A 23,207-nucleotide genomic window follows, 5' to 3' on the forward strand; every position below is an offset into this window, starting at 1 on the left:
ATAAATTATATGAGGCACCCAACACCTTTTTAATCTATGAAATAGGCTTTGTGGTAGATGATCCTGCCCTACTGGAGGTTACTGTAAGTGTTCTGAGCACGTTTAAGGTCACCTGGGCTAATTTCCAACGTTCGGTAGGTTTAAGTACGGAAAATGCATTTCAACTTACGACGTTTTCAACTCGGGTTGAAGTTGTTGGGCTGTAACCTTGTTGTAGGTCAAGGAAAACCTGTATATTTATTATGTTTCGTATGTGTTTAATGTATATTATAATCAGACATCTGTGCGTGTGTAATACACGAAGTTACTATTCTGTATTCGCATATAAGGCTACGGGTACTGAGGTCGTAAGACAGCAAAGTGATATAAGGGCCCGGCAGGTTGTGAAGTCACTGTGGGTTATCCTATTGATACACTTTCATCCCTGTTTCCATGTACCTGTGTACTTTCAAATTCTTTCCACTTAGAGCATTTAGCTGGAACTTCCCAGGTTAGTGTGAGTGTACCTTTTCCTGGGAAGCGTCCACGTCCACAGCCCTGTCATGTCCCGGGATGTGCCACCAGAGGGAGCCACGATGTAACGGGTAAGGTCCCCCTACAGAAACCTGAGAGGGGCAGAGGCCAAGGCCGCAGGTTACCAGTAACATAGTTCAGATTTATTAAAAAACACGTAGGTAACAAGTCAGAGCTTTGGCTGGGAATGATTTGGAAAAGAATCGAAGGCGTTACTCCACAAAACATTCACAGTTGTGTGCCAGAGACAGACAAGAGAGCAAGGAAGTGCTTTAGAAGCATTTGCGGTGGACAATGGATGGCCCGGCCTCGTCGTATTCCTGTTTGCTGATCCACATCTGCTGGAAGGTGGACAGAGAGGCCAGGATGGAGCCCCCGATCCAGACAGAGTATTTGCGCTCCGGAGGGGCAATGATCTGTTGGCCGGGAGGAGAAAGAAGGACGGTTAGCGAATTAGGGTAGGGCCGGACATGCCACCATGGTCCACACAGCTCAGGTTCCACGGACAGTGGGACAGTCTTGGCTGTCAGATGCCTAACCCCAACCCCAACCCCAACCCCACCCCCAACCCAAGGGATGTGACTAGGCTGTGAAGTTAGAGACTCTCCAATGAGCGCATTTGTTCCTCTGGTTTCTTTCACACAATCTATTCCAAAGCACCTGTAACAACTCTAAGGGGGTTGGTCTATGAAATGAGAAACTAAACATGGGCCCCAAATCCTGCACGGCCTCCACTCAAGAACACTGATGATGTCTCAGACGCTGTGTCTCAGAACTCAGCACGACACCAGCATCCTCAACGAGAAGCTTCGATTGTGCCAGAACTTACGAGACGAGTCTTGCTCCACCCGATTATGTCTACTGAGACATACCGTGGGGTCTCCCGGATGGATGACCACTTCCCTGGGTGGCTCCCAGTTGAGCTGCACTGACTGGCTTTCCCGCTGCACAGGCCTGACACGCAGGCCATGCTAACGTTTCTTAAATGAACGGTTTGGACGCAGAGAGCAGTGAATCGGGGTCCAGGGGTCCCCTCCACCTGCTATCGCCCAAAACACAGATAGCTACAGTTAAGCCATTCCCAAATCCACTCCAGACTTAGATACTTGGGTAGAAACAAATGTGGACATTTGGGCAAAAAGACAAGGTATTTCTGAAACCCTGGGGGAAAGGTTTCATTTCTGTTTATCCCCCAAGCTCCGTTTGAACGTTTATTTTTGAATACAAGTAGCTGATATTTACTGAGTACTTACCACCTGCCTACTATGCTCAACGTTTTACATGAATTATTCTCATAACCACTTTAAAGAGTATTGAGTAGTGCCCTGCCACACGTGGGGAAACTGAGGCTGAGAGAGTTGTTGCTGTTGTTGTTGTTGTCGTCTTTAAGTAGACCCCACACCCGATGTGGAGCTCAAACTCACAACCCCAAGATCAAGAGTCACATGCTCTACCGACGAAGCCAGCCAGGTGTCCCCAAGAGAGGTTGGAGCAACAGGGGTAGGTCCCACTGGCTGTATGCTTGTCAGACCCAGTATTCAAACCCCGACCTCTCCCAGGTGGTTTTTCGTCTGTCTGTTTGTTTGTTTCATTTCGTTTCATTTTAGAAGTAACTATTCCAGTTGGGGGTAATTTTAGATTTACGGAAAAGTGGTTAAAGCCAGTGCAGGGTTTCTATAGCCCCCTTCCAGTTTCAGTTTCGCCTAATGTCATAACCTTTACTGCCCCAGGTTTTTAACGGTTTTCTCTCACCGCACCGGAGCCCAAAGTTCCATGTTCATTTCATTCCAGAAGCTGAGTTTGGAGGAGCAGGAACCAGCCAGCTCTGGCTGCAGCTGCTGTAATGCACCCCCACCTAGGCTGGCTTTGTCCGTGAGCCCGGAGCTAGTTTCCTGTCTCTCCCTCCAGTGTGGGGTGGGGCCGGGGGTGGGGTGGGGGGAACAGCCGATCAGAGGAGCATCCAAGAAACACCAGCCTCAGGAACCTGTCTCTGCTGTCACCATGCAGTCTTTCAGAGCCCGGGACGCAGGCCGAGAGCTCTGGTCTGGAACTGTGTACGTGATCTGCAAACCCTCTTCCCGAGAAAGAGAAGGGAATGCAAATCACAGAGAAGGTGCCTGAACACTTCTCGTGTGTGTGATCTGCACGTGGAATGCCCTTTCTCCCGCTCCCTGTGACAGGGGTCAGAGAGTCCCAGCGTGGCCTTCTGATTTCAGAGAGTGATAATTCTCTTTCGGGAATCACCGGGCACATGTTAAGTTGGCCTCCAAAGAACAGTGTCTGTTTAATCTCTGAGTTCGCTTCGCTGGGACTCGGAACACAATAGAAGGGTCTTTGGTGGCTCGGGGACTGAGCTGGCTCATCCTGGAGTGATTCTGCGCTTCTGAGCGCCCGGATCAAAAGGCGCACCAGACAGAGATGAAGACACAACTCTAATCCCGGCCACCGACAGGTGATCACTTTTAGTAGTGGAAGGAGGAGCGTATGCTATTGAACCCACGGCTTCTCAACCTCTTCAGAAATATGTGTGGCTCCTCTGATTTTTTTTTAAATGTCTCTGTGAGACGTGGATGCACTATTTTTGTGATGGGGAGAAACGACACGCGTGTATTTTTAAGAGCAATGACGGAAATCGTCTAGACTTACGGTGATCGCTTCACAATATATACAAATACTGAATTAGGTTGTACACCCGAAACGAATCCAATGTTATATGTGAGCTATATCTCCATAAAAAAAATAAAGGGATACGCACACACGGGAGCTCTGGTGACCTTTACCCTTGAAAGTAGCTGATAGACAAGATAATTGTAGATTAAATTTTGTATAGAATAACTTAGCTTCTCTTATGAACTGACTTATAGCCAATAAAGAGTGGAATTTGTGGGGGCAGCTGGGTGGCTCCATTGGCTAAGTGTCCAACCCTTGATTTCTGCTCAGGTCATGATCTCACGGTTTGTGAGATGGATGCCCCATGTCAGGCTCTGAGTGACAGCACAAAGCCTGCTTGGGATGCTCTCTCTCTCTCTCTCTCTATCTCTCTATCTCTCTCTCTGCCTCTCCCTTGCTCATGCTCTCTCTCTGTGTCTCTCAAAGTAAAATAAACATCAATAATAATAATAAACAGTGGAACGTGTGGACATGGACCCACCACCACCTAGTCCTGGAACCCATGAGCACACGTGAATAACACGTGTTGCTCTGAAGAGCCGGTCACGTCTGGTGACGGGGTTGGTACCTCCAGCAGCAGAACCGTAGCATCTGACCCCGAACCGTACCTTGATCTTCATGGTGCTGGGCGCCAGGGCGGTGATCTCCTTCTGCATGCGGTCGGCGATGCCCGGGTACATGGTGGTGCCCCCGGAGAGGACGTTGTTGGCATACAGGTCCTTCCTGATGTCAATGTCGCACTTCATGATGCTGTTGTAGGTGGTTTCGTGGATGCCGGCAGACTCCATCCCTGCAAAGGAGACACAAGCCATGACCCTCGGGTGGTGGGCGACACCCAGGTCGGACACAGAAGACCCGTGTGAGCTTCTGTGGGGGGGGGGGGTCTCACAGTGGCCTGAAGCTCGGCAGGAACCACAGTGTAAGAACCACCCATCCGAGTGACCAGAAGGCTCTTGTAATGCTCCGTGTGCTCCCATGTCTGATCTAGCCAGGAGGCCCTGATGGGGCACCGTAGGGGCGGAGGGTTACAACATCACATCGCTGATCTTTAACAGACTCACTTCTAGGTGGGGTGCAAGGAAGGGCAGAGCCTTCAGGCCCCCCACGGAGGGTCCCGTGCGGAGCCAGCACCCCTGCGGTAGCTCAGGACCACCCACGTGTCTCTTGGCCTGTTCCCTTGGGAACACCCCTCAATGCTAAAGGGCACTGACTCCCCAATCGGAGGTGCTTCATCCGATTTGGACAAGGCTCCTTTCTCTTCTTTTTTTATGTTTCTTCATTTTTGAGAGGGGGGAGGGCCAGAGAGAGGGGGACAGAGGATCTGAAGCAGGCTTCGAGTTGTCAGCACAGAGCCAGACGCGGGGCTTAAACCCAAGAACCGTGAGATCATGACCTGAGCTGAAATCAAGAGTCCTATGTTTAATTGACTGAGCCACCAGGGGCCCCACAATCCTCATTCTACACATGAAGACACAGATGCTTGGGGACACAGATGCTTAAGTGGCCTTCCTTCCCAAGATCATGAAAGTATAACTGAGACTGAGCCCAGGCTCTCCCCTCCCAGAGCCCACCCTCTGTAAACAACAACGCTAACCTTTGTCCGAGGTCAGTGCTCATTGTAGGAACAGGCTCTTCCATTTTTCTCTCTCCCGCCCCACTCCTCCCACAGTCTCAGCATTCAGTGTTATCCTCCCCATCTGTCGATGGCTCCACTGTGTCCTCAGCACAGGCAAGATCTGATTTGTTCACCATTCTCCAGACACACGGACAGTGTTTGCTTAGAAAGAAAATTCCTGGGGCACCTGCGTGGCTCAGTCAGTTGAGTGTCTGACTTTTGGTTTCAGCTCAGGTCATGATCTCACGGTGCATGAGTTCAAGCCCCGCGTTGGGCTCTGCACTGACAGCACAGCCTGCCTGGGATTCTCTCTCTCCCTCTCTCTGCCCCTCCCCTGCTTGCACTTTCTCTTCCTGCCTCTCTCTCAAAATAAATAAGGAAAAAACACTCCTTTCCTGGCCTCCTTCTCTCTCTAAAACTGTGACACTCTTTCCCTTGCCCTGGTTTAGAACTGCATTTGGTCCTGTGGCCCCTGTCACATGCCCCCCCATGCAGAAGGGTGCTGATGGCCAGGGGCTGGGGGGATGCAGGGGGTTAGGGTGCCTTCCCCTTCCCGGGGACAGGACGCTGGGACCCACCGATGAAGGACGGCTGGAACAGGGTCTCTGGGCAGCGGAAGCGCTCGTTCCCAATGGTGATCACCTGCCCGTCGGGCAGCTCGTAGCTCTTCTCAAGGGAGGAGGAGGACGCGGCTGTGGCCATCTCATTTTCAAAGTCCAGAGCTACATAGCACAGCTTCTCCTTGATGTCCCGGACAATCTCACGCTCGGCTGTCAAAGATACAGACACGAGGGTTTGCACCTGTGCTAAAAACCCACCTGCCTCACATCAGTCTCTCCCGCGGCGTGGGTTCACGGGGTGTAAGTTCGCCATTCTGCAGCCCCACATCCGCGATGGTAATGAAACTATAGAGAGTCCCTGAGGGAACCACTCTGTCCCTGGCAGAATGGTGGGCTCGTGGAAAAGATTGTCTGGGAAATGCAGGGCAGGAGTGAAAGGAGCGAGCCAGAGAAAGGCGCAGAGGAGGGCAGCCTTCTGTACCTTATGTTTTCTTTTTTTCAGGATTCACTCTCTGTTATAAGTGCTTTATACTAGTTTGTCATATTGGATTTTCGGTTGACCAGGAAGTCTTATGCCGAAATCTTATGCTTTGGGGCCCCCGCGGTTTTCAAAAAGCTCCACAGATCCACGGTGCTTGGCCCAGTAGCTATACCACTGGTGTATCCATTACCTTCCAGAAGGAGGCAGGCCCTGGCTCAGGACCAGTCCTAGACCAGAAGGCTCAGTGATGCATATTGAAGGAGGTGTGGAGGAAGCAGACGGCCAGTCCCTTCCAGACTCCTGCACTTGGAACTTCTAAGCTATGGGTTCCATCCAGGCCCCTGGAACCTTTGGGAGATATGCTGGGGTTCTTTGCGGGGAGAAGAGGAATGTAGGAATTAATTCACCTCCCTACCCCAGAAGGAAGCCTGAACATCCACAGGGCTCAAGCTCAGAGTCTATAATAAACCTGAGGCATGTCCAGAAACTGAGACATTTGGACAGTACCTGACCAATGAGTGGAGGGAAGGTGGTTAGGGCCGTGCGCACCGAGGACATCCCAACGTGTCTAGCACCGTGGGACTCTGCCTCTCGTAAGTTCGCACTGGGGGCCACCAACACAGAGGCCAAAGACACATGGATAGCTTCCTGCCAGGTTGGCCTTCACGCCAGCTAACAATCACTGAATTACTGACTTACAAATACCGAATTACTTAGTGTCGGTATCACTTAATCCGGCAATCACGTCGGGGGTGAAACCCTATTCACGGATGAGGAGGCCGCAGGTTGGTGAGTTGGGTCACCCCCACTAGTGCGTGGCACAACTGGGACCCACGCCCTACCTAGATGTCACCAAGCCCGCCAACCAGTGTGCCACATTCATTGCGTTCCATCTCTGCACTCTCACCTTCCCATTTGTGAACAGAGGAGGTTAAAAAGTGTCCAAGTAACAGGCCCCTGACGAGCTTACGCTGGAGGTTCTCACCATTCTTGTCAAGAAAGAAGGCCGTGCTTTGCTCTCAGCGTCCGAGGCAGGCCTTGCCAGCTGCACGGTCCCCTCCCGTCATGTCCCTGGATGGTGGCCAGGGTCCTCGAGGTTCCCGTGAAGAAGACGCGGCCCCTGCACCCCCGCCCCTCACTCCCACGGGCCTCACTCACCGGTGGTCACGAAGGAGTAGCCGCGCTCGGTCAGGATCTTCATGAGGTAGTCGGTGAGGTCGCGGCCGGCCAGGTCCAGACGCATGATGGCGTGGGGCAGGGCGTAGCCCTCGTAGATGGGCACGTTGTGGGTGACCCCGTCTCCCGAGTCCAGCACAATGCCTGGGGGACAAATCGCACGACAAAAGTCACCACGGCCCCCGGTGCGTGGCCCCTGGCTGGCCCAGGAGAAGGGGAGTTTCTGAGCCTCTGGCTTGAAAAAGAAAGAAAGCATGTGGTAGGGTAGGCGAGGCAGGACAGGCTTGGGGAACATAAAGGAAGAGCAGGAAGAGAGAAAAAGTCCTGCTGGAAATAGGAGCTTGAGGGCTTATTTTCATTATTTCTTTTAAGCTTATTTACTTGTTTGTTTATTGAACATTTATTCAGTTTTGAGAGACAGGGATAGAGCACAAGCAGGGGAGGGGCGGAGAGAGAGGGAGACACAGAATCCGAAGCAGGCTCCAGGCTCTGAGCTGTCAGCACAGAGCCCGACGCGGGGCTCAAACTCACGGACTGTGAGATCATGACCTGAGTCGAAGTGGGGTGCTTCCCGACTGAGCCACCCGGGCACCCCTATTTATTTTGAGAGAGAGCGCGAGCAGAGGCAGAGAGAGAAGACAGAGAGAGAATCCCAAGCAGGCTCCACGCTCTCCGCGCAGAACCTGACTTGGGGCTCGATCTCACCAACCGTGAGATCATGACCTGAGCCGAAATCGAGAGCCAGCCGCTCAACCAACAGAGCCACCCAGGCACCCCTCCAGGGCTTGTTTTTAAAGGTGGAAAGAAGACCTTTCAGGGCTGGGATTAGCCCTGTCAGTTCTAACTACCCCCCACCCCAGGCCATCCAAACCCCATGTCGATAACCATCAAAGCCCACAACGGATGGTGCTCCCGGTTGGGGCTCCCAATAGCGCGTCGACCTACCAGTCGTACGTCCAGAGGCGTAGAGGGACAGCACCGCCTGAATAGCCACATACATGGCCGGGACATTGAACGTCTCAAACATAATCTGCAAAGCAACCGAAAGAGCTTAAGTTAGTGATGTCTCCAGTCTCAGCAAGAATGTTCAGGAGAGCACCTCTTGCGGGTGGGCTCAGAATACAGATGGGCCTGCCTGGCTCTGGGCAGAGGAGACTGGGGCAGGGGGGCGGTGCACATGTGACTGGCGGGGGCTGTGTAGGCTCTGGCCTTGGCCCTGGCGCCTTGATCCAGGAGGGCTCGCCAGACTAACAGCTGACTTCTGTGGCCTTCCTTCCTGGTGTCTCAACTGTGAACGGAGGAGTTTGGTCTAGGGGAGCTTGAGTGTGGGCAGTCAAGGACACACACATGATATCAAAGCCAAAAGACCAAGGAAAGACAGCATTCCAGTTTTGACATCTCTAGTCTACAGGAGAAGACCTTTTAAACCAGAAGCTCAGATGGGTTTGGATTAGCCCAGTTCTGTGATTTGTCTGAAGTTCCTTTTAACCTCTTCCACTTTCCAGGTAGCTGCTGAGTCAATGCCAGCCCTAGGCTCTGAGGCCACTTTGGCTGCTGTGGACGAGACCTTGATTCCTGGTAGACAAGATCTACCCACTGATAGCAGAGGGCCACGTGTGAATGGCCGGGCCTCAACTCACGTGGTCTGGGGACAAGATCAGAATGGGAGCCCCTCCAGGTCACTCATGAGAAGTGTGTGCCCACAAACGTGCCCACGGGCCTCCATTTCTCCATCGGCGAAGCCCCCCCTGGGCCATCCCCCAGAATGTCTGACATGATTTGCTAGAGAGCCATGCTTCCCAAATATTTTTCTGCCTCCGCACCATTCACAAGGACGATCACGCCCATCAGAAATGACATCGCTTGCCTCACGGAGTGACTCCCAGGCACACAGATGTCCCCTGGAGAGAATGACCACGCATGTGTTGGGGTAATCAGCAAGAGCTCTTCTGGGAAAGAAGCCATACAGTATTTCTATGATTTCTATGGATTGTTCTCCAAGGCCAAAAGATCCTAGGTCAGTTCCAGGCTCTGGCACGTCTAGCTGTGTGACCTTGGGACAGTCTTATGTATGGGATCCTTGAATGATTCATTTATATAATCAGATATATAATTATATAGTCATTTATATAATACAACATGCTTCGCATTGCTAAGATTTAAAGAGACCATGCATGTAAAATGTTTAACCCAGAGCTTAACTATAGCAAGCGTTAAATTGACATCAGATTTTTTATTCGATAGCTCATCCAAATTGCAAACCTTGTCCGGCCGGTGGAATGGATGGTCTCCTGCTATACGGTCTTTGAGTTTCAGCCTAGTCACAAGAGTGCCAATAAAAACCATTGGGTGAAGCATCCAACTTCCGCTCAGGTCATGATCTCCTGGCTCACAAGTTCAAGCCCCGCATCAGGCTCTGTGCTGACAGCTCAGAGCCTGGAGCCTGCTTTGGATTCTGTGTCTCCCTCTCTTTGCCCTTCCCCTGCTCACACTCTGTCTCTTTCTCTCTCAAAAACAAATTAAAAAAATAAATAAATGATCTATTCTTTGTTGAATGTTTACTATATGAGGCACCATGAAACACATTTAACATTTTGCCCCGTTGATCTTCACGTCAGCCCTTTGAAAAGTGATAGCACTAATATTATTCCCCATGTATAGATAGACAAGAAAACTAAAACTCAAAGAAATGAAGTGGCTTCATTAAACTCACGTAGCTGATGAGTGACAGATCCAGTTTGCAAACCTCTCTCCGACCTAAGAACCAACTTCCTGCCGTACTTTGAAATGATTTCTCCTTGGAAGTTTTTAAGCTAACGTAGCACCTTTGACAATGAAATATTTTCATTTCCTATTGCTTTTGGAGTCACGGGGCAGTTTCTGCAGTAAGGATGTGAGTTACCACGGCCACGCTACTGTCTCTGGCCTCCCCGGAGTCCCTGGAAAGCTGTTGGTCTGTGAGGGGGCCGCTGGGCGCACCATCTCTCTGCTGTCCTGCCCCGCCCCTTTCCAACAGGACTGTCCCCTAACCCCAAATGCTGGATCCTGGAGTGGATGCTCACCTGGGTCATTTTCTCCCGGTTGGCCTTGGGGTTCAGGGGCGCCTCGGTGAGCAGAGTTGGATGCTCTTCGGGGGCGACACGAAGCTCATTGTAGAAAGAGTGGTGCCATATCTAGCGGGGGACGGAGGAGAAACACAGTGATGCAACGTCACGGAAGGCTGCAGACCCCAGAGAGGGGCAGGAATGAGCTAAATGAAACCAGGACCAAGCAGAACGTTACAAGCACTCATCAGATGTCCACAACTTTACTGACGTGGGCACCGCAGCCCAGAGACCGTGCGTAACTTACCCAAGGATTCACAGCTCGTAAGCGGCTGAGCAAAATCCCAAATGCAGGTCTATGGACCAGGATGGCACAGAATCTGAAGTCGAAACGGGTTCAAATCCCAACTCAACCCCCATTTCTTGGTTGTGTGAGCTTAGGCAAATTTTAACCCTTCCCGGCTCACGTCACCACGGGTAATATCAAAATAACTAGTATGTCTTTGCAAGAGCCCTACGGTTACTATTTAGTCCAGGGGCTGGCCCAGAATAAATATTCCTGTTAGTCAGCTATATCTTTTTTTAAAGTAATCTCTGTGCCCAAGGTGGAGTTGGAACTCACAACCCTGAGATCAGGCGTCTCATGCTCTACCGACTGAGCCAGCCAGGCGCAAACCGTGTCTTTCCTCCTCCTTCCACTTTAGTGAATATTCACGGCAAAATGGTTTCGTTTAGCAAGCAAGAGGACAAATGAGTGAATGTGTGAATGGGAGAACGAAGCTGACCTAAAAAAATCTAGTTGCCTTTTTAATACATTTCAGGAAATTTCCCTCTGCGATGTATGCTAAGAGGACGGGTCTCCCTGCCTCCTCCCTCCCCTCCTTGCTCTCTAGGGCTGGCGAAGCCTGCCTTCGCTGGTGCCCTCTGGACCTCCCTCCCATTCGTGGTCAGGTACTTGACCTTCAGGTGCTTCCCAAAAAGCCTGTGCCTATTCATAGCGTGTTTGTATGATGTACTCTGGTCGTGAGTTTGCTTCATGGTTGAGCATCCTCTTTAATCATCAGATGCCAAAGAGAACACACCATTGCAAAGAAGTCTAAATTAATGATTTCTAAAGGCCTGGAAATTCTCCCCTGGCACCAGGAGTATTAGATTCATCCAGAATGAAAACCAAACAAGAACAGCTCGTGAAAATTGACAAATGGACGAAAGCTAGATTGATCTTGTCCCAGTCTCTCCGGTGTTGAATTTGCGGTTTCTAGAAAAGAACTAGGGAGCTTGAAAGTTATACCCCTCTGAGGGAGTAGAAACGGCAGAGAGCTCAAGAAATCCCGCCAGTCTTATTATATACTGTGGTTATTCTGGAACAGCACTGACGATACAGCTGATCCCCCCCCCCAGCCCCGCCCACAAACCTCTCTGCCCACCCCCCTCGCCTCTCTCTCTCCCGAAGACGCTTTAAATTCAGATTTTAGAAATGATGACTATATTCATCCCAGTGCTCTGCCTGCAGTCTGAGATGCTGCCAGCTCCACGGGGAAGCTCTTAAGAGCATTTCCTGCTGCCGTTAACAGCGTCTCTCAGCCAAACTGCAGCCTTAACCAAACCCAGCCTCTCGGACTAAGCAAACCTAAGGAAATGCAATTTTTATAGAGAGCTAGAGGCTTTGGCATTATTGCTGATCAGTTCTGGCAATACCACTTTCTTTTAACCTGGTGAGAGCGTGTGTACATGCGGGTGCCTGTGTGTGTGTGTGTGAGTCTGTGTGACTGTGTGAGTGTGCGTGAGTGTGTGTGAATGAGCGTGCACGTGGGTATGCGTGTGCGTGCCTGTATGTGTATGTGTGTGAGCATGTGTGAGTTGTGTGTGCGCATGTGTGTAGGGAGCTGACAAAAGTCCAGATATTGTGGTTCGAATATATTTTGCTACCTTAACAGAATTAGTGTCATGTTCTCATTGGTCTTTCTGGTTTTTCTCCGATCGCTTGCGTGTCTATGATGCCTAATACCAAACATCAAAATCCTAGGATTTAACTCTTCTCGGAAGCTCTTTTATATGAATCTGGGAGGTTTTAAAGCACTCTCTTCATACAACACAGAGAGGCACTTTCTCAAATACTTATTTAAAAATGTTTGTCCGCTCCTTGCGTTTCAGTGCGCTGGGGAACTTTCAGGAATGTCCCAAATCCGCAATGTCACGGCTCTCCCTTCTAGAGTGAAAACTAAAATACTTCAAAAAAAAGTTCAGGGTGAGTTAATGAAAAGCTTTCAAAAGAGCATGGGTGGGGCGGGGCTTCACCCAGCTCTCCTCCATTGGGAGTCCTTGCCTCCCCGCCTCCAGTAGGTGGTGGGGGGCAGGAGTGGGAGTGTCGTTCCCCCCTCCCCGCCCCCCCCCCACCCGCTGGCCTTAGGAAGGTAATCCAGTGCAACAGACTCTTAATTCCCACCACTGGCAAATGGCTACTGTTCGAATCCACAGAACACTATCCCTCTGATTAGCGTAGAAACCCTGTTAGGCAAGAGATTTGTGTGTGCGTGTTTTTAAAGACGTATTTCAGGATTGTTTTTTTCAACAGTAACAAGATGCTCTGAACCAGGAGCCACAGAAACCAGGCATCCTGAGGGCTCCGCGCACAGAGAACCTCCAGTACCTTTTCCATATCGTCCCAGTTGGTGATGATGCCGTGTTCTATCGGGTACTTCAAGGTCAGGATTCCTCTTTTGCTCTGTGCTTCGTCCCCCACGTAGCTGTCCTTTTGTCCCATGCCCACCATCACTCCCTGCAAAGATTCAACACAGCACAAGTCAGCCTCCCCCAGGACTCATGGACTGATGACAATCCAGTCACAAAGGGTTAAGTCATTGCGGTAGAAAGTTCCTCTTTTGGTATCAGGAACATGACATTCTGTCTTAGGGTCACTATGCTCTGAAGCAACATCCCTCAGTTGATTGGCAACAGGCCTGAAGCAGTCTCCAAATAGCAGAGGGCCCTGTGGGGGAAGCAACTTTACGTTGCGGGTTTTTTTGTCTGCCGTATTTCTTAGCAAGCTCTATTAGGACAGAAGCTGTGTTGGCTTGTTCACCACGACAACAAATTGCCAGGGACTTACGTGTCACTCAACAATTACTTGCTAAATGAATGTATGAAATTTTACATATTAGTTAAATGGCACCGTGCTCTTATAAATCCCTTAAGCTATTAAAATTGTCACCCATCCAAGAGTATGTGAACAAGCATCATATCTACAAATGACCACTCAGTGCTTCGTTTCTAATGGATAAATCCATACCAATCAACAGTAAGACATTTGCCTAAACTAGGCAGAAGTATTTTTATTATTTTTTTAATTTTTTAATATAATTTATTGCCAAGTTGGCTAACATACAGTGTGGACGGTGTGCTCTTAGTTTTGGGGATAGAGTCCCATGATTCATCACTTACATATAACACCCAGTGCTCATACAAACAAGTGCCCTTTAACGCAATAAACAGAAGCTTAAAAAACAAAACAAAACAAAAAAACCCCAAAAACAAAAACAAAAGAAAGGGAATTCTCATTACTGGGATTTTAAATTGCACTGGGGTGATTGTTTTAGAATTGCAGAACAGCATGGCTGCTAGAGATCCATAAATAGTGGCTTGTGCAAAATATCTCTATGCATACGGTTCAACAAAGAAACATCTCAGGTTTCATTCAGTGGAAGGGCCTATTATTCATTCTTGCGACCGTATGCCGAACTGAGAGCCACGAACATCAGTCAGATAGGGTCAACGAGCAGCTATATTTCTGACGTGAAGAGTTTCTAAAACTGAGAGTTGTTTTTTTTTTACCATATGGCTCAGTTTTTTACCATCTGGCTGCCCCCAATATTTTGTTTATATGTAATGTTCTCTGAAATTAACATGTGGCTGTCTACATATATTTCATTGACACCTAAAGTATGTAAAATTACATTCGGTAACAACGCTCACTTTCACCTAATATCAAGATCTTTGAGAGTGAGTGCCCTCGGCCTTTAATATAGTTTCTTTCCAAAGAGTAGCTGAGGTACACATTATTAGGTACCTCATAGTATTTCTGATGATGATAATGATCATGAGACAAAAAGGTGAACTTACATCTGAGAGGTGAACTTTATATCTGATAGGCACCCACCAGACAATCTGTCTATATCATATGTGAAATTCACACTTACTCCTACACATCCATCACCAGAGGTGTATTTTTAACAAGGTCACATCATTTCTGGGCAGAAAGCAATAGACAGACTGTGGGTACTCATGGGCACCCCGTCACAGAGGGGCCTGATGTGTAGCCCTGTTTCGCTCTACTGCAATCCAACCTTCCTTTTCTTGAATAAATCCGGTGTGCGACATCGTGTGGTTTTAAGGTATATGGCTGTTCTCTGGATGCATTTGTGTCTCGTCATGCGATGGTCGATGAGGCGATAGTCATCACGTTACATAATCGCAGTACAATATTGCTCACCTGATGCCTGGGGCGCCCCACAATGGATGGGAAAACAGCACGGGGAGCATCGTCCCCAGCAAAGCCGGCCTTACAGAGCCCAGAACCGTTGTCGCACACGAGGGCAGTGCTGTCCTCTTCTTCGCACATCTCGGCTGGAGCTGCTTCACAGGGTCCTGGGGGAACAGGAAGGAAGCCGCCGCCCCGCTGTCATCCAGCAGCCATGTCATTTCACTGACCACTCCCACCTTCCAGAAGGGATGCGGGGTCCTTCTCTGTACTCCCGGAGCGCATTCCACTGACCCGTATACAACACAGCATTTATCTCAACATACCGTAATTAGACTGACGCCAGAACTCAGACTTCCACATTCATACAACTGACCTCTAGCACGGTGGCCAGCACGTCACAGGTGCTCGTGGGCACTTTAAAGAATAACCAAGCAGGTGAATAAATGAACAACCGCAGAGCGCAGACAGGAAGATCCGATTAACGTGTCATGTGGGAGAGAAGTTTCTGGAATATGCTGTCTGCATCGGCCCCAACACATTTTTCTAGATATGTTATAACTTTTAACTATTTTCTTTAAAAGGTAGGTTTTGAGGGCCAGGCTGCATGTGAATATTTGGAAATGTTGAATGGAAGGTGTTTAAAAGAAAAATCTCCGGGCTCCTGGGTTGGTTAAGCGTCTGACTTCGGCTCAAGTCATGATCTCATGGTTTGTGGGTTTGAGCCCCACATCAGGCTCTGTGCTGACAGCTCGGAGCCTGGAGCCTGCTTCAGATTCTGTGGTCCCCCCTCTCTCTGCCCCTCCCCTACTTACACTCTGTCTCTCACTCAAAAATAAATAAACATTAAAAAAAAAGAAGAAGAAAAATCTCTTTTGGTCCTGAGAACTTTTGTTTTACCTTTGGAGAAACATTAAAAGCAATTGAAACTTTCTAAGAAGGTGCTTGAAATTTTAGGGGCCATAGTTATTCTCCATTAATAAAAATCACAGCTAACCTAAAATCCAAACGAGGGAGAGTCTAATAAGTTACACATACCATAGTATAATATTTTGCCGCCATTAGGAAAGATAAATTAAGAGATAGGGAAAAGGTATATTCTATGTAAGAATAATAGATTAGAGAAAGTAACATTGTATGATCCTATTTAAAAATGTACATTTAGGGGCGCCTGGGTGGCGCAGTCGGTTAAGCGTCCGACTTCAGCCAGGTCACGATCTCGCGGTCCGTGAGTTCGAGCCCCGCGTCGGGCTCTGGGCTGATGGCTCAGAGCCTGGAGCCTGTTTCCGATTCTGTGTCTCCCTCTCTCTCTGCCCCTCCCCCGTTCATGCTCTGTCTCTCTCTGTCCCAAAAATAAATAATAAATAAACGTTGAAAAAAAAAGATATTAAAAATGTACATTTATGCATCGAAAACAGGTCAATTGTATTTGCCAAGATGTTGATGAGTGTTATTTTGAGACAGTGGGTTTTGTAGGTGTTTTTAATGATCTACCCTGGGTTTTGTAACATTTTCTAAATTGGGCACGTATCCAATATTTTGAATATCCGACTCTTAAGCTCCGAGCCTATAACAAAATCTGAAAAGTGGGAGCAAAGCGGCAGCTTTGGAGAACAGGTCCATTAGAGAGACCACTTGCATGCAATGCCCTCATTTCTACTAATGAGAAAACCCAGAGGAAGTGTTTTGCTCAAGGGCACCCAGGGCACTGGAGGCAGAGTTGAATCAGAGACCAAGTGTCCTTGGCTACCCCCTGGACTTTCAATTCAGATTCCCTTCCATTTTTCCAAGCAGAATTATCCCATAAAAAGAGGGACACCCACCGTTGTCTGCCCGACTTTGAGAGCTTAGGATTTCAAGCTGAGGAAGATTCTTCCAAGTTGGTGAACCCGTTGCACACCCTGACCCAGATATAAAATGCAATTCTTTAAAGGAAATTTCTGGGATGTAGGAGAAGAGGAAGAAAAAAAAAAAACAACTTTTGCTTTTGTTCTGGAGCTCTGCCAGATCATTCCCACGAAATCAGTGCTGTTTCTTTCGGAATGCTGTGTAACCCTTCGCAAAAGCGTGAATCTCCACTGAGGCGATGCGTTTTAAAATCCAGGACGGGTACTATTCTCTCCCATTGACAAACAAGGAAATCAAGACTCAAGGCATTGAAGTGACTTATGCAAGATCCCAATGCTGGTAAAGTTAGGACCACGGAGACGGCAGAGTATGATGATTATAGGCTGCGACCTAGTAAGGTATTTAACATCTCTAAATCACAGTTTCCTTCTCTGTCAAACAGCAATAATATCAGTATGTGCTATACAGAGCTCTTACAATGGGGGGTTAGATTTTTAAAAAGCATTTGAAATGCTTTGTAGTGACAAACACATTACGGATGCCCATAAATGTTAGTTTCAAAGGGATGATCATTGATAGCATAGCACTATGATCATTATCCCGCCCTCTTTATTTCTAGTTTTTGCTTTCTTTCCACACTGCCTCCAGGCGTAGCGTGGGGATCCTTGACCTGTGGGTTCCACTCCTAAGAATGGAAAACAAGACTTGCCAATGGCTTGCTCTTTCCTTCCCCACCCCTCCCTGCCCTTTCCAGATGCTGGATACCGCTCGGCATTCCTGTGATTGGCTTCCGTCCTACGGAAGGACGAGGGGAGTGGAGAAGTGAGATACGTAGAGGAGACAAGACAGGACAAGAAGTGAGAGTCGGAGGCGTGTGTCAGAGGCGGCCAGCACCAGCGGCGGGCTCTCTGTGGATGCACTAAGCAGACTTTCCAAACCCAAAGAGCTGAAAACAGGACGACATACTTGGATATAGGACACTCTGACAATGTGACAGGACGGTCACCAGGAGTGCACGTCCCCTTCCCTAACTCTTTTGTTGGCCGGGAGGGCTTGGGGCTTGAATATACTGCAGAAAAAGCAGGCTGCCCCAGAGCATCAGCAAACATGCGGAAAATTTAAAAAATCTCAAAAGCCAGTAAACGTGTTTTTATTTGGTATAAAACAAAACAAACAGACAAAAAAGCCCAGGAGGGATTTTCTAATCTCTCGGATCAGCACTGTCATTGGAGAAGTCTCTGTGTCCCCGGAAAGAAGCCGACTCAGTGGTGTCCAAGCCTTATCTGACCTGAATGAGCAGCCGGGTTTGGAGCAAAGCATTTCCTAATTAGGTAAAACACAGGCGAGCGTCTGCGTTTGGAACTGCACCCTGGTCGGGGGGTTGTTCCAACTGCTTTGCCTGCATCTTGTGCCAAAAATGAGTAGTTAGTGTGGGGAAGGCGGGGGGGGGGGGGGTAGTGGGGGAGGAAGAACACTACAGTTCCCAGCTCATCCGTCTTGAAATGCAAACCATATTTAGTCATGGATCACAGAATGAAGGCAAATCTCAGTGTGGAAAGTCTAGTCCGGGCTGAAGCGGCCAAGCCCCGATTTCCAGCGAGGTTCAGCCCGGGGACTGCCACTTCGCTGCGGGGAGAGAGAAGTGCAAACCAGACGTCCCTTACGCTGACACACAAGCAGCTGTCAGCCGCTCCCTCCCTCTTTATTCACAGAGAAAGATACAGCCTGTTTCCTGCTGCAAATGACCAGTGGAGCGTGCGAGGCACAGCCTGGAGTGTAAGTTCACAGACGTGCCTTTGCTACAGAAGACACTACCAATTACAGCCACAGGAACCCTGATGCGAGCACGTAAACAGCCAATACCAAAGACGAGGCCACTAGACTCTGTTCACTTCTCAAATGCATTTCCAGGCGCCTCCAGCGGCCCCGAAAATACCATCTGATGAAAAATCCCCACGCCAAAGCGAACCACAGAAAGTACTAGAATCCCTGGTGCCTAAGTAGAAATAAACGCGTAACTCACTGGAAATTGCTAGGTTGCATCTCTGAAAGAGCCCAGCCAGACCTGGGCTGTGGATGTAGCATAAACAGATGGTGCAGGGGACACACAGATTCTGTTCCGTCTTCCTTTCCTCCTCCCCCCACGCCAAACAGCATCTTAACTTTGTTCTTAATATTAGATAATGGGAAGCTAAAAGCTACAATCATCTGAGTACTACAATGTTCATTCAGAAATCGCAGAGGGCACAAGCCCAAGTAAATCTCTGCAGATGACGTCTGAGTGCACTGAGTAATGTCAAAGCCGCCGGGATGGGGAAGTCACAGCCCTGGGTCCCAGCCACTTACCCTGACAGCGCTCAGCTGGGCTTCTCCGCTCTGGGTGGTGTTCAGGGAAGCTGAACGCTGAAGGGTTATATAGCCCCTTGGCCTGCTTCCCTCCCCTTTGCTTCCCAAACAAGGAACAAAGACAGACTTGGGCCTGGCGTTCAGGCTAACACAACCATATAGGGACCTCAGCACAAAACTCTCTAATCTGGGTGGCCGGAGGTCTGGGTCTCTTCCACCAAATTCCACTGCTCTGCTCAAGAAACGGGAGGCAGGTCAGCTGTCTGAGGGGAGATAAACACCCGGGGCCTTCAGAGCAACTGCTGAGATGCCCGGACGCCCGGGGCTCGAGCGGTGGGGCAGGTGCACGCCCCGTCTACACATTCCACAGAAGAAGCCAGCCCACGGTCTCACTGACACTCCAGGGCATTTCCTAATAGAGCCGAGCACAGAGAGGAGCGGCCTCGAGAAGTAGGGACTTTTAAAACATTCTCTCACAAAGGAGGCCTGCAATGAAGAAAGGTATTGTTTCAACTCTTCATAAATAGAGAGAGAGCGCGCCATGATTTAATGGTAGTCATGCTATGTTGATAAACGGAGCCCAAGCATGGTATTCGTGGGAGCAGGAATTGACACGCAGGCAGGGTTGACGGGCCCACGTTCTTCACAGAGGACCTTGGGGGTCGGCATGGCCTCCACCACTTGGGGACATCAGCCAGGCCTATCGACGTGTCCCTGAGTAACATAGCCGAATGATTCCGGGCTGTTCCTTTGCCGCAGCGCCCTGTCATAGATGCGGTTTGGGAGAGAAAGGGGCGTGTTCAAGTTGAGGGGTCTCTCTGACCCTGCTCTCTACCTGCTGACACATTTGACAGGTGAGAGAGAGATCAGGTGGCCCACTCATTTCTCAAAGACAGGTAGTGTCGTTGCGGCAGGAATCTGGCTTTAAGCTCTCGTTCCCAAGGGTCAGTGGATAAGCTTCCGTGGCTTTTCGTTTGTCCGCTCCCCTCCTCCAAGCCAGGGTTCTAACTAAATCCATGATAGAAATATTTGTGATGGATATCACGGGTATTTCTGGACCGCTGATCCGTGGGAAAAATCCCAGAACGAATGGCTTTATTTTACAGCCGTGGCCAGCTGTGCAGTGACCGTGTCTGCCATGTTAGACGTGTGGGACGCACACGCATACACATAGATTCATCTCTGAGAAATTGCACTGTTGAATGTTAGAAGGTTTCAAATGGCAGGGGCACCTGAGTGGCTCAGTCCGTTAAGCTCCCGACTCTTGGTTTCGACTCAAGTCGTGATCCCACGGTTTGCAAGTTTGAGCTCCTCATCGGGCTCTGCGCTGACAGTGTGGAGCCTGCTTGGGATTCTCTCTCTCCCTGCTCTCTCTCTCACTCTCTCTCTCAAAATAAATAAACTTAAAAAAAAAAATTTGTTTAAAGAAAATTTCAAACGGCTAAAGACTAAATAGTAACAGATTTCTCTCTGTTTTTCAGGACTTTCTCAACTGTGTCTAGTTTTTAACAACCGGAAAACACAACCGTCTGAACGTTCAACTATGAAGACTACACAATATAATGTAAAATTGGGCTTGGGAGACGAAGCCAATGGTTTTTAATCACAGAGATCATGTGAAGCAAAAATTCCTTATTTTCCTGGTTAGGGGGCCAATCTGAGTGTAGAGGTCATGTTCCTGTCTCAAACACAATCTGTATCGTGCTCGGTTAACTTTGTGAAGCGAATGGTCCTCTAAACGCCAAGGGCAAGAGCCTGGGTATTCACCTTTATGATTCGTACGTCCTTTTCTTCCTCGTGGGCATCCACCGCTCTGGCAAGAACCAGACTGTGATATAAACAGATACGCAAGGAGACTCAAGATTTGGTCTTTCCTCCATGTTTTTCCCCCCTTTTTTTCTTTCTCCTTCCCCCCTTCCCTCTCTCCCTCCCCCGTCTCTTTCTCTCTTTTCTTCATCTATGATACTAACCAGGGAAGACCTATAGCTTAAAATAAACTTCCGAGCAAGTGATTAAATGGTCTCGCTGTCTGGGTTTGAGATTTATACTGTCGTGCCCCATCCAAGTCTCCCCACTGAGAGAAAACAGCATCGGATGAGTGCGTGTGTGCACGAAGAAATCTCCAGCCAAGCGGCCAGATACCTTCCGTATCCAAGGAGTTACGGGCCAATTAGGAAAACAGAAGTGCCCGATGACTTGATTGCAATTCAGGAAAACTATAAAATAAATTCCAAACTATAAGCACATAGTCAAGAATCCTCTCCAGACGTGCTGTTCTACAAACATCACACACACCATCTTGGTAACCTTATCCAGTGATGATTTAGTGTAAATCCCTTGAGATCTGGGACAAGTGTAATTCTCTCTGGGGCCCAGTCCAGAGCTGAGTCAGCAGTGAGTGTTCAATAATTGCCTACCAATGTCTTGCTTATTCTCTGTCCCCGTCACCTGGTAGGTTTAAATTGGGCCACATCAGTGCTGGGGAACATCCATATAATCTGGATTCTGGTAGGAAAGTGACTTTTTGGCCACTGTCAAAAATTTAGGCCATACGAATTATTTCCTCTGGACGGATCGCACTCACTAGCTATTTTATTTAGCTCATACAATTCATTTTGTCTGAGAAGACACAGTGAGAGCAAGGCACCCCTCCTGTCTCCCATTCTTGAAATTCTCCGGGTCCTGGAATTCTCAGATCTAAAGGCTGAGTTGTCCTAAGATGGCCCAAGCGGACAAACTCCCCCAGCTCCCACTGCACACGCCCCTCTAACCACACCGGCAGGGCTTGGCTTGGCTCTGCTGTGCTGTGTCCCTCAGCATTTCCAGGCCCTTCGTGGCAAATTTGACGTGACGCATCCTCTCGAGGTATAAGGGCTGGTATTTGGGGGCTAGGCTGATGCTCAGCAGATGGTTTTAGTGTTCATAGTCTTCCCATTAATTCGAAATCTGAGAAACCCAATGACTCTCCCGTGAGAGAAGACGCTTAGCACGTGAGAGAAATAACATGCAACATCAGGAAGGAATTCAGTGACCTTGTCTTTGTGCAAAGGCAAACATTTTTGGAGCACTAGGGATTTTGGCTCGGGGTTCGAGTTCTGGACCTACTGCCTAGCAGTCCTGTGTCCTCTCTCTCTGCCTTAGTTAGCTTTGGTTTTGTTTTATTTGTTTGTTTAATGTTTTTAGTTTGTTTTTTGAGAGACAGAGCACAAGCAGGGGAGGGGCAGAGAGAGAGGGAGACACAGAATCCGAAGCAGGCTCCAGGCTCCAAGCTGTCAGCACAGAGCCCGACGTGGGGCTGGAACCCACAAACCGTGAGATCATGACCTGAGACGAAGTCGGACGTTCAACCGACTGAGCCGCCCAGGCGCACCTGGGTTTTTTTTTTAAGTTTATTTATTTTTTTGAGAGAGGCAGAGAGTGAGTGGGAGAGGGGCAGAGGGAGAGAGGTTAGGCAGAGAACCTCAAGCAGGCTCCAGGCTGTCAGCACAGAGCCCCACGCGGGCCTCAAATCCATGATCCGTGAGACATGACCTGAGCTGAAACCAAGAGTCAGACACTTAACTAACTGAGCCACCCAGGCACCCCTGCCTTAGCTTTCTTATATGAAAAATTTGGTGAATAATACATTATTACAAGGTGGTAATGAGATGTGAAGAGTTAATAAAAAGCAGAGCCTGGGACACGACCTCACCCTTGGACGGTCTGTAAGAGGAACGTGGGGGGCGCTGGGGTGGCTCAGTCGGTTGAGTGTCCAGCTTCAGCTCCGGTCATGATCTCACGGTTCGTGGGTTCGAGCCCCCTGGCGGGCTCTGTGCTGACAGCTCAGAGCCTGGAGCCCGCTTCGGATTCCGTGTCCCTCTCTCTCTGCTCTTCCCCTGCTCTTGCTCTGTCTCTCTCTGTCTCAAAAATAAATAAACATTAAAAAATAAAAATTAAAGAAAAAAAAAGAGGAACTTGGATGTAGAGGTGTGAAAGGCACTTTCCCAGACAACCAAGGCAGAGAGGAAAACCTGATCGGAAGAACATGACACCCTGTGTTTGTTTCCTGTTGCTGCTTAAGGACCTACAACAAACTGACTTCCAACAACAGAATTTATTACCTTACGGTTCGTGAGGTCAGAAGTCCAAACGAGGTTTCGGCGGGCTAACGTCAGGGTGGCTGTGCATCTTCTGGAAGCTCTGGGGCAGAATCTGTTTCCTTGCCTTTCCTAGTTTCTAGCGGCAGCCTGCATTCCTCGGCCCGTGGCCCCTCCGTCTTCAAAGCTGGCAATAAAGCATCTTCACATCTCCTTTTCTAACTCTAACCACCTGCTTCCTTCCTCGAAGGACTCCTACGATTACCTTGGGCCCTGCTGAATGGCACAGGATCGTCTCCCCATTTTAAGATCATTCACTTTTTTTTGTCCATCTCAGGTAACATGTCCGTAGGCTTTGGGGATCCGGATGGGAACACGTAGGGCGGGGCCCATCCCATCAC

General features: G+C 49.1%; 1 protein-coding gene and 1 long non-coding RNA gene across 2 annotated transcripts; one reads left to right on the plus strand and one right to left on the minus strand.

The window, feature by feature from the left end:
- Nucleotides 1-634: 634 nt before the first annotated feature.
- ACTA2 (actin alpha 2, smooth muscle) lies at nucleotides 635-18,871 on the minus strand. The gene is made up of 9 exons (XM_003993871.6): nucleotides 18,731-18,871; nucleotides 14,549-14,703; nucleotides 12,710-12,838; nucleotides 10,078-10,188; nucleotides 7,961-8,045; nucleotides 6,998-7,159; nucleotides 5,377-5,568; nucleotides 3,792-3,973; nucleotides 635-929 (listed from the first exon to the last, which is right to left on the minus strand). Exons 2-9 carry the CDS (start codon nucleotides 14,675-14,677, stop codon nucleotides 786-788), a joined length of 1,134 nt encoding a protein of 377 aa, XP_003993920.1. The 5' UTR covers nucleotides 14,678-14,703; nucleotides 18,731-18,871; the 3' UTR covers nucleotides 635-785.
- Nucleotides 18,872-19,021: 150 nt separating this feature from the next.
- Nucleotides 19,022-20,742, plus strand: LOC109492968. The gene is made up of 2 exons (XR_002146985.3): nucleotides 19,022-19,231; nucleotides 20,212-20,742. It is a non-coding gene; the product is annotated as an uncharacterized LOC109492968 (long non-coding RNA).
- Nucleotides 20,743-23,207: the final 2,465 nt, after the last annotated feature.

The sequence above is a fragment of the Felis catus genome, chromosome D2 (genome assembly GCF_018350175.1).
Source record: "Felis catus isolate Fca126 chromosome D2, F.catus_Fca126_mat1.0, whole genome shotgun sequence".
Lineage (NCBI taxonomy): Eukaryota > Metazoa > Chordata > Mammalia > Carnivora > Felidae > Felis > Felis catus.